Genomic DNA, 11703 nt, shown 5'->3' on the forward strand with positions numbered 1-11703 from the left:
ATGCCCTGTCACTGTGGCCAAATAAATGGCAGTGTTTACGTAAGAAAGCCACATCTGCTAGTTGGATTATTCTGCAAAAGAAACCTAATTGAATTGGGCAACGAACCTGCCTCCCCCATAGATGTGGAATACTACAAAATAAAATGAAAATGATTAAAATGTTAAGTATTTTTTAAAATGCCAACAAACATATTGTACTTTGTTTGGAATAGACAGTACTTTAACAGTGTCAAATCTGGACGCTCCTGGTAAAAAAAAATTTTCACAAACTTTATAAAACTACATAAATTAACATTTTAGAAATGTTAGTTTATGTAGGACAATAGGCTAGCACGTAAACGATACACACCTTTAAATGATTTTTTTTTTTAAAGTGCTAACCACTTTCGGATCACTCTTCACTGCTTGCCCTGCAACCATCAAACCAACCTCTATCGGTCGCTCTCTCCCCTTCTATCTCTCTCTCTCTCTCTCTCTCTCTCTCTCTGTACAGTACCGGACACATTAGCCAAAGACACAGACAGAGGGAGGCGGGGGAATCGACTGTGAGTGACGTCACCTCTCCCATGGCGTCACATTGACGTAGCGCATACCATCCAGCTTGATGTGTAGGCAGAGCCTCATAAATGCACTATTTGACTTTCTCCGCTCAGACGGCGCGCATAAACAAACTCGCGTTACAACAGCACACTCTGCAAAGCACCACTATCAGCACTGACACACTCCGCTCACAGGAACGGACGCTGACACACTCCTCACACTCGGGAGGTTTGACTTTTTTTAAAAAACAAAACATTTTATATAGTTGTTTTTTTCTACTTTTCTTACTTTAGAAAAAAAAAAGTTATTTCCCACCGATGCATCCTGTAAGCGACATATCATTTATTACGCCGTTTTTATCGTCACGTTTATTTTTGAGCTTTTAAGCTGAATATTATTTTCCACTTCGCTTCGGCTCTTGGTGAATATTCTGGATGGAAATAGGATACTTCACAAGAGGTTATTACCACATGTAAAGACGGAACCGCTACGGCAAACCAGTAAGTAATGAATGAATGACCGCTGTTGTGTCGTGGTGCACTTGTTAGAATCGACCACGAACGGACGTTTACGCGCAGATCTGCCGGGACCTAACAGCACCTGTGCCGGCTGTCTTCAACTTTGTGTGCGTAACCTGTTGATGAGTGGACTGTTAATGTCGCATACGTATGTGTGAGTGTGCGTTTGAGGGTTCATTTAATTTGTGCTGTGTATAGAATATACTCTGCTATTGTTGTCATGGGAATTAGAAGCCGCTCACTCACCGTAGATTGATCCGGACACGGATGATGGTCTGAGTGGGTGAACTGACTAAACAGTAAATAGTCAAACCGTCTTGATTTCATACCTGAGGTGGAGTAGGAACTGACTAAACAGTAAATAGTCTTGATTTCATACCTGAGGTGGAGTAATTTTGATGACTTTATGTTGTTTTTAACTTTTGAGGAGCAGTTCAGTAGTTTTTTTAATGTCAAGCTAATAATGTGGAGGTGCTAGTTCCACACCAAACGTTAGAATTGAGCTGAGCTGGCACCTGACTGGTGGCCAACAAAGATTTCCTCCACTGATGTGCAATGTAGTGACAGTGGAGGAGGGGGATCAGGGGGGTTGGAAGTTTTTAAACGTTGTCTTTTGTTCACCATCACAAGTCAGTGTCATTTTTTTCTTCTAAAAACACACCGTAGACTAACAGTTAACCTGCTGATTTTGCACTTCTTTCCTTTTACGCGTTAGGCTTTACGCAGGCACACAGACTCTTCTGACACTTTCCCTCTCAGCTTCTGATTTACAGAACTCACATATTTCTTCTGTCTCTGCTTTATGTTCTCTCCTTTCTCCTCCTCTGTTTGCTGGAAGCTTCGCGCTGTCCGGCGTTATTGGTATCAGGGGCTACCGGGGGCTACCGGCACTCCGGGACGCGTGCTTTACAGCTCTTATGTGGTTCTCCTGGTTACCGGTGCGCGCAGGGCCAGAGCTCCGTGCACCGGTCGACTCAGCCTGGGAGGAAAGTGAAGCCCATATTTCACGTCACAGAAATATATCTAAATATATTATATATATCTTTTGTTGTTGTTTTTTATAAATATTAAAAATCATCCGTATAACTTTACGCACATAGAGGATTTCACAAAGTTTAAAAATATTTTAAAAGTTTATAAATTTGTCAGTTTATATGAAAAATGTTGGCAGTTTCTGCAAGTTCTACATGTGTGTTCTAAATGATAGGTTGATAAAGATTAGTTTATTTATATTGCATGAAAAAAATTATATATATATATATATATCACTGTGCACAGATTGCACCAACACTTTCGTTCTTTCTTTTATTCTCCATTTTGGTTTAAATTGATTGAACTCGTCATGTCCTGCCTAAAGAACAGTCAGAATTGTAGAGCTAGAACACACAGAACAAGTGTGTTCAGGTCGTGTGGTTCTTATAAATGCAGTCTGTCCTTTACAAAGGAGCAGTTTCACTTCGGTCCAAGGAGTGACTTGTAGTGAGGTGTAGGAGAGGAGGTACAATATCCCACGTTGACCGCATCCCAGAGGGTCTGTTTGTGTCTGACTGACTGTGTAGGTGTGTTTATACCCCAGTCTATGGCAAGAAGGGGGCGCTCTACGCCTTGAAATCCAAAAGACTCCGTGCGCCCTGCTGCAGTGGAGTGAGCTGAGGGCGCGCAGCGCACTGGAGTCGTGGGTGGGTTTCAGGTTCGACTCTTTAATATATCCTGCGACCTAGACTTTGAGTGTCTCTCTATCTCCAAGAATGAAGTAATCGGTCAGAGGCGGTTTCGATCAACGGGGACAAACGCGGTAGTCGAGGTTCACTGTCAGAGGGCAGCGTCCGTGACGGCTGTCACTTTTGTAGGTCTGTATTTTGTAGAAGTTGTGTTTGATTTGTGGATTTTGACGAATTCGTCCGTTGCCACAGATATCTTATAATGTGATAACGGTAGTGATGTTATTCTAGATGTGTGATAGAATGAAACCTTTCACCCACGTATACGCGAGTCTTGAAATGACTGAAACGCCTTCAGTTGTGGTTCTTTAATCATATCTTCTTGACCTTAATCCAAAAGACTTTGACTTTGACGGCTCTATTTAAATTAAACTCTCTCACTTAGGTCTGATTTATGTTGTGCTGTTCATATATTTTTTTATTTTACAGCCTTATTTTTTTTTCCTGCTCAATTTTATTCTGATTTACTGACTCAGTCTGGCAGATGTAGATATAAATTGTTTTTTGTTTTTTTTAAATAAGGGTTAAGATAATTTAATTTTTCTATGTAAGTTTTGGGTATTAAGAATATTGCCTACAATTTTTCAAATGACCAGAACATTTTAAGAAAAAAGTGACATAAAGTTGACATTTCTAATCAGATAATCAGACACTATGAGTTTTATTTCTGCAGGATCCGTTTTTCTTTTTTTTTTTTTTTTTTTTTTTTTTTTTTTCTTTTTTTGGTCATGTTTTTGGTTTGACATATATTCTTTCATCTCCAGACACAGGTTCAGAAGAGTGCGTCCAGCTGAGCTCGGAGTCCCGGCGACCGGACACTTCTTCTGCAACACTCGCCGAACCCTCCTCCTCCTCCTCCCCGATCCAGAAGCCCTGTCCCGGCAGCAGCCACGCCAGCCCTCCATCCCGGACACCCAGCACCATTCAGCGCGAAGCTCTCTCACCAGGTAGGAGTTAATAAATGAAGTAATTTTCCTTTTCTTTCTTTCTTTCTTTCTGTCTTTCTTTCTTTCTTCTTTCTTTCTTTTCTTTTATTTTCTGTGATCTTCCTCTATTTGAAATCATCAATACTTCATGTCAATGACAGAGATCTTAGAACAGTTGGGATCTTGCTTTTGTGCGTCAGCTTTGAGTTGAAATATTAAATCTGTCTGTACAAAAAGGGTTCGGAACAGATGTGACTCAGCGATATGTATCGGCCTTCTGTTTTAAAAAAATGGTAGCGTGTAAAAAAAATGCAACATGTGCGAGAATTGACAGAAGATGAGTCAGGAAATAAAAATTAAATATATATATATATAAATATATGTATTTTTGTTACTTATGTCTGCCCCTTAATGTTTTCATTTGTTAGATCTATGGCATTCTGACAATGAACAGGCGCACTCAGTTATTGGAACAGCTGCAGTTTGTCCAGTTGAAATGCACACCTCGAGGTTAGAGCTCCCTCCGCTTCACTTGATGCTGCACCAACACCTGTGTCTGGCTGCTTGGGTTGTCTGTCCTCTTGCCTCTGCACACCTCCCTCACCCCCCCCCCCCCCCCATACACGCGCACAGACACATCGGGGCACAAATAAAAAAAATACACCTGTCAGCAAACAACAACAACAACAACAACAACAACAACAACAATCCCAGGTCAAGACAAGATGCTGCTGATATTGTTTTTTATATGTAGGTTTTTAATGGGTGGAACAAAGTCATGAGGTCCTACTAACTTTATTGGGAAATGTTAGGGTGTGTGTGTGTGTGTGAGGGGGGGGGGTTTGTGTGTGTGTGTGTGTGAGAGAGAGAGAGAGAGGAACAGGTTCTGCTGTGGATGAGGGCGCATGGTATTGGCATAAAGAGCAAATGCTGGTCCGTGTTTACATGTATAGTGATGAAAGGAAGAGTTCTGTGTGTGTGTGTGTGTTCAGCTTTGATCGAAAGCTTCTTCTCTCCCCACCCGACTCACAAACATCCTAATCCTGACAGTGTGATGGAATCGCGGCTTGTAAAACGTGAAGCCTGTTTGTTTTTTGCCTCTCGTCTGTCGTCGATGACAAACTGCAGCACAAAACACACTCTGTGTGTGTGTGTGTGTGTGTTCGCGCATCAGAGAGAGACACATCCACATGTACACCAGGCAGATCACACACACACACACAGAGAGAGAGAGAGAGAGAGAGATAGTTTAACACAGCAGGTCACTCCTCTCCTTTTTCTTTTCCTGGTGTTTAATCACAATCATTTGTAAAAGTATTTAAACACGAGCTGTGGCCCGTGCAGACCCCATGGCGCCCATAATGTTGCGTGTGTGTGTGTTTTCCACGTGGGTTGAAGATCTGGTCACTCGTGGAAGAAAAGAAAAAAAAACTCAATGACGTCAAACCCACGTAGGCCTGAAGCTTGACTCACATCCTCGAATAAAAGAAAGTCAAGCAGCTCAATATTCTCCACTGAGACCAAAGTGATTCTCTCTCTCTCTCTCTCTCTTTTTTTTCTTTCTTTAATATCATCGTAGTTGTTTCTGTATCAGTTCAGCCTTTAACGCGTCTTGGTTTTTGTTCTTGTTATATTTCATGTTGGTTAGTATATTCACAAAGAATGTTGACATAAATGAGCCAGAGTGAGAGAGAGTGAGTGAAAGTGTCTTCCTTTGGCCCCTCAGACAAACGAACATCCTCGTGAAACGATGATTTAATTGAACCATAAGCGGCTACAGTCATTACTTTAGTCCGACTTCCGCTCATAAACCTTGATGCAGTTTATACGACCACAAACCAAATGTTATATAGGCTGCTATTTTTTTTTCTTTTCTTTTTTTTTTCATTAAATGTATCATTGTTGCCCAAATTAGCCGGAGTTATTTAAATCAGAACAATGTGAGGTTTAATGAAGTTTACATGACTTTTATTTTGTTGGAACCGGATTGGAGCCGCTGCAAATAAAACGTAATAGCCCTTAATTCCCAGTGGTGGGCCGGAGACAGGCCGGTTTGGATGGAGGTATTTGTGAGGGCTTTAACAACAGTAGGACCGACATGTCCCGTATTTGACTAAACAAACATGACGCGCAGGGAACAGGAGCGATTACGGGGCAGAGCGCACATGCTGCGCGTCACTGTTGACAGTTCCCCTGCTCCGAGCGACGAGCAAACATCACAAAACCCTGACTGAGCCGACGATCAGGACCGATTAGTGCCCTTCACACTCGTCACACACACTCGTCACACACACACACCTGAGCGCTAAGACCGGACACGCGCACGCAATTAAAGGTGGATTGAAGTACGTAGAGTTTGATTGAAAGTACTGATGATGATGATGATGATGATGATGATGATGATGATGATGATGATGATGATGATGATGATGATGATGATGATGATGATGATGATGATGATGATGATGATGATGATGATGATGATGATGATGATGATGATGATGATGGTGCCTCGGCTGCTTTTGGTGGTAATGAAGATGACGAAGATGATGTCTCTGCTCTGACTCCGTCACAATTAAATCAAGGGGAAAAGTCAAGACGTAAAGACTGGCGTCTGCAGCAGTTAGTGGAAATATGTGTCTGTGGATCGACATGTATCAGTGTGTGTGTGTGGATGTGTGTGTGTGTGTGTACACTGAGCCTGTATGAGAGGATATTCTGAGCCTTGAGGTTTAGTTTAGCGTTAGGATTAGTCAGATCAGAGCTGGAAACTGTTACTTTTGAGGGTTGGTTTTTTTTTTTTTTTAGGTTGAAGACTTGTAGGTCGAGTTCATTTTTAAACTAGGGTTAGGTCATGTTCTGGACGGGCCAAAAAAAAATCCTTATAAATGAGTAAATATTTAAAATATAATCTAAAAAAAAGGGCCGAGTTTGTAAATGTCTTTCTATAATTTTTTAAAAATATTTTTATCTGCTTTCTGCACCCACACAGACACAATCACAGACGCACTGGATCTCCTGATTCTGTGCAGCCTTTCTGTCTGAACTAACTTAGGAGAATTGGAAACACTTGCTCTTGCATCTGTGTGTATGTGATTTTACTGTAGTATTTCAATGCAGTACACGCAGTACACATAAATGGTTTTGTTCCTTGAACGGTGCATCCAAAATCTCTGACCAGTGAAAAACTGCCTGTTCCAATAGAGCTGTGCTGTTCGTTGTCCACTGTTTGACTGTTGCGTCTGTTGTAGTTCTTACACCTCTGTGTGCATGTGCTACAAGTAGACTCTCAATCTCTCGGATTAACTATTGGATTGTTCCTTCAGTGTGCATATTCTTCCCTCTCTGACTAATGATTGTGGCTGTACAGCTGTAGTCCACTAACAGCAAAAAAAAAAAAAGCTATTTGAAGGATGACAGTTTTTGGCATCCATGTGTTCCTCAGTGCCACGCGGCTCTAACCTCCGTGTCCTTTATCCCTTTGCTAGACATGCCCTGTGTGCAGGCTCAGTACGGGCCCGCCCCTCCAGGCTCAGCCTACTCAGGCCAGTCCTTCAGTTACCAGGGCGAGAGTTACAGCTCCGACCTCATGACTCCCGACTACACCAAGCTGGACCTGGGCGGGGGTGAAATCTCCGCCGCTGCCACCACCTCACTCCCCAGCTTCAACGTTTTCGTGGACGGAAGCTACGAGCCCAAGTCTTCTTGCCTCTATCAGATGCCCATGCACAGGCCCACCATCAAGAAGGAGGAGGACAGCTACCCCACAGCTTCACCACTGGAGACCATGTCCTCCTCCACCATGTACTTTAAACAGTCACCTCCTTCTACTCCCACTACCCCTTCTCTGCCACCACAACACGGCGCCTCCTTTCTCTGGGAGGAACACTCCCTGGCTCCCCCGTCGCATCCCCACTCTCTGGGCTCCAGCCTAGAAACAGGCCCACTCAAGTCACCCCGCTTCTCCCACTTCTACCAGCACTCGCCTCCCCACAGTGGAGGCAGCATCAGCGGTTTTGAAAGTCTGGGAGGTGGCCTGCCAAGGACCTCCTCATCATCTTCGTCCTCTTCGTCCTCAGTGTCACATCCTCATGGTCCAGCTCTGGAGCAGCCCATGTACCAGCTGCACCGCGGGGCTGCGAGCGGTAGCCTGGCCTTCCGCTCCCTGGCTCTCGGGCCCTGTGGCCCTCTTCTGGGGGACAGCCTGCCCTCACCGCCTCAACGTGGCCCTCAAGGAGAAGGCACCTGTGCCGTGTGTGGGGACAACGCCGCCTGCCAGCACTACGGTGTACGCACCTGTGAAGGCTGCAAAGGCTTCTTCAAGGTAAAAAAAAAAAAAGTTTTACTCCAAAAAGAGAGATTATTGCAATTTTACACCATTAGTTTTACTTGATTTTTAAAAATAATCTGATTTTACGCCAACCAACAAGATAATTAATCACTGTAACTGTATGTTGGAAAGCAAATTTCAACTGAACAGTTTGAGAAAAGCCATGTTGTTTTATGGCCCCTAAACCAGCCTTTGGATGACAAGGTGCCTACAGTACCTCTTGCAGTTTTGTGCTTTTGTGTCTCTCAGTCTTGTACTTTGCAGAGACACATTTAAATACGTACAATCATAAATAACTTTCCGACACTAAACGTGCAAAGGTGTAAATTGACTGGAATGTATTGATTTACGTCGGTTTTCCTTCACCTGCTGCACTGCTACTTTACATCTTCCCCTGCACTCACTAAATCATGTTTTGAGTCATCCTAAAACCAGAGCCCGACTCAAAAAGACTTGTGAAAACATTTTCATTAGTAGCGGTACTGATTTGTACCTTTGAAAATGGATACTTCGTCTTTTGTTTTTGAAAGCGGTTTTAGATGTGGCTTCATCAGGGTTCAGTCTTTTAAAATTGTGATGCAAATAACAATTTCTTCAACGTCACCACGGTTGACCTTTATTTGGGATCGGGATAAAATGTGTGCTGCATGGAGGTCAGGTTAATGACCTTTGGGGTGAAAGATGACCCTCTCAGCCAGAATTATAATATTAACGACATGTCAAACATGACAATTTTTTAAAAACTAATTTCCCTCTTTTTTTATCTTCTTGTTATGCTTTAAAAATGGCACATGCGTTATGTTTTGTACAAAATTTAATTTAATTTATTTAAATCCATTTAATTCACAAACTGTGTTGGCATTATGGCACTGGATTTTGTGGTAATCATAAAGGTTAATCAAACTACACAGGAAGACCTCGCTCCTGAGCCTCCCACACACACAGATGTTAACGAAGGCAGAGTGCTGTCTAACGTTGACGCTCCAGGACGTGACACCATGACACCGATATGAAAAAAGGAATCGTTCAAAATTTCATCTCAGCATCTTTGTTGTGACTCATTGGCCACAGAAGTGACCACAGATCTCTGACATAACACTGTGGATCATTTGGGCTGTAAAATTATTTTGTAACGGCGGTCGCAGGTGTCTCACTCTTGACTTCCTTAACAGGCAACATCTTCATCAAATTGGCGTCACTGCCAATCCACACTTTTGAATTTTAGATTATTTTCTAGTGTTATGTAAATATTTTCAGGACACTTAAGCACTCTATTGTTTGCATGAGGCCAGACAGCGACATTAAGAGAGCGCAGGAAGGAGGGCCACATTGAATGTTGCCCTTGGTTTGTGCAAATTAATTATCACTTAGTTTGAAAATGTGTTTTTTATTATTTAGTAATTCATGAAAGCAGTGTCTGGTGGTGGGAGGCTGTGGGCTGTTTGTTCTCAGTTCAGCCTGCGCTCAGCAGCCGCACAGCCTGTCAAACCTCAGCATGTTTCCTTTACACACATGCAGATGCAGCCAGGCATGCACACATTCACATGACCACACAGTCACATGCAGTAAAAAAACATGTTTATTCATACAGATATCCTCTGCGTGTTCATCCGTTTACATTGTCACACAGATTATACTGATTTATTAGGTTTCCCTAAAATTATTCTAATGGCTGTATTTAATTATTCCTGAATGGCTATTACACATTCAGCCATAACAGTGGGTTAATAAATTATTTTTTTATTTCATTACAGCCTTCTGAAACACATTTTCACTCTGAATGGAGGTTAGCTCTTAACCCAGAAGTTAATTTTTCCTGTTCATTATTTTCAGTGGAACAACGTTTTCCTCTTATTGTTCTTCACTAATTTAGTATCTGGAGTTTATTTTTTTCATTTACATTTTTTGATTTGATTTGTGAGCGTTTGGCCAAAACCAATCTTTCATTTAAATATATATTTTTAAAAGTCTTATTTAATGCACCCAGACACTACCTGTTTTAGCTCTGTGGGGTTTTTAGTCTCATCACTGGGGTCAAATCTGTTCACATACTTTTTAATGCACTCAATGAATACAGAACGTGTTATTCCACGTTGTACATGTGTGATTAAACTCATTCATAAAGTATACAGATGCAGGGTGCATTTAAATTAATAGTCTATAAATGAAGCGATAAAATCTCTTCATAGATGAAATGATTTTACACGAACCACCCATACACTCTCAGGCAGTGAGGCTGATTGCCGATGATTAAAGAAGAGAGAGGAGGGGACGGAGGAGACAGCAGGAGGAGAAAGACTGGGGAGCTAAGTCCCCGGGGGCTTTTAATTTAAGCTGAGGCCATTAGCCGTTAGCACATGTTACATGTCAGGAATCTGCCTTTGCATGCCTCTGCAGCCGCCTCATCTCACCTGCTTCACGTAGTTCCATGTTGGTGTATGAATGTGCTTTTCGTGCACGTTTACCATAAATAAAGTCGTCCCTCGGTTCTGACCCGTCTCAGTGCTTCAGAAGTCGAAGAGAGCAGAGCTGAGCTGTGATCTGTGTGTGTTCCGGAAACAGCTGTGCTTCAGGAAAAAGTTTTTGAGAAAAGAAAATTCTCACATTAATTTACAAACTTAAAAAAACAAAAACAATTATAACTACAAAAATAAAAAAAATTCAGTTTGGTCAAACTAGGGTCGAAGTAGTTTTCATGAAGGTTTTGGTGACTGAAAAGGTTCCTGTAGGAGACTGGAAGGTCAGTTTTCTCTTGGACTCTTGAAAGCCTTTTTGTGTATGTGTGTGTGCGTGTGTGTTTGTGTGAGTTTCCCCTTGCTTGTAAGGAGACAGCTCCATGATCATTATCACAGTCTAATGAGTTATTATTAGCCCTGATATGTAGCGTCTCTGTTCAGAAGCCAGTGGTCCTCGTTTGGTTCAGATAGCAAAGTCACAGGACACACACACACACACACACACACACACCGTTAACTGCGTACACACGTACGCAGAAATGAGAGGTCGGACGCAGGCATTTACCCATGAGAGCCTAATTTATCCCTAATTGATCTCCCTTCAAACTTGGGTTTAGCTTGGAACCAATTATCCTATAAATGACCATAAATTAGGGGGTGATGTCAGAGGAACGTCCTCCGTGACCAGCCACCTGGAGCTTTACATCTGAACCTCCAAAGTGCTCAAGGAAAAAGTGGAGATTCTTACCTCCAATCCCAAGTCCAAACTATTGTTCCAGAGAAGATTGTCCAAACAGTTCTTTGGATGTAATCGGGGGACAGAGGAAGTACTAATGCCTGTAATAAAGCAGGTCCCGTCCGTGCCTATACGGTTATAAATAAAGCCTTACATGTTTGTGCCTCATGTTCAGGTCACACTCCCTCTAAACACATCCTCTTCTCCCTCAAACACGTTAATGACCATAAGTGACTTATCCCCACACACAGGTCACTGACCACTGAGGGGATGAGAGCCACACATCCATAGTGATCTTCAATGCCATGGCAACCACTCCCATCCGACGCTGGCAACTATTACGTTCCAGTTCCGCACTGGCGCCGGAGTACATGAAATAATTGGTGTGTTATTGGTCTCCCGGGGGCTCGGGCATGTGTGGTGCGAGAGGTTCCTAATTGGATTTATTTGTTTTGATGTGTTTTATAGGCGATAAA

The 11703-nt window shown here is 42.5% G+C and overlaps 1 protein-coding gene across 3 annotated transcripts in view; it reads left to right on the forward strand.

The window, feature by feature from the left end:
* Positions 1–488: 488 nt before the first annotated feature.
* The window catches only part of nr4a3 (nuclear receptor subfamily 4, group A, member 3), a 21260-nt gene continuing 10045 nt past the window's right edge, over positions 489–11703 (forward strand). Inside the window, exons 1-4 of one of the 3 annotated variants that reach the window (XM_008323019.3) lie at positions 489–1040; positions 3544–3726; positions 4134–4215; positions 7194–8029. In XM_008323019.3, coding sequence (XP_008321241.1) covers positions 4152–4215; positions 7194–8029 — 900 coding nt within the window. In that variant the 5' untranslated portion in view covers positions 489–1040; positions 3544–3726; positions 4134–4151. Of the gene's footprint in view, positions 1041–2718; positions 2909–3543; positions 3727–4133; positions 4216–7193; positions 8030–11703 lie in introns of those variants that run through there. The other 2 variants (XM_008323020.3, XM_025061750.1) reach the window with 2 other exon arrangements.

The sequence above is a fragment of the Cynoglossus semilaevis genome, chromosome 13, assembly GCF_000523025.1.
Source record: "Cynoglossus semilaevis isolate Cse_v1.0 chromosome 13, Cse_v1.0, whole genome shotgun sequence".
Classification (NCBI taxonomy): Eukaryota; Metazoa; Chordata; class Actinopteri; order Pleuronectiformes; family Cynoglossidae; genus Cynoglossus; species Cynoglossus semilaevis.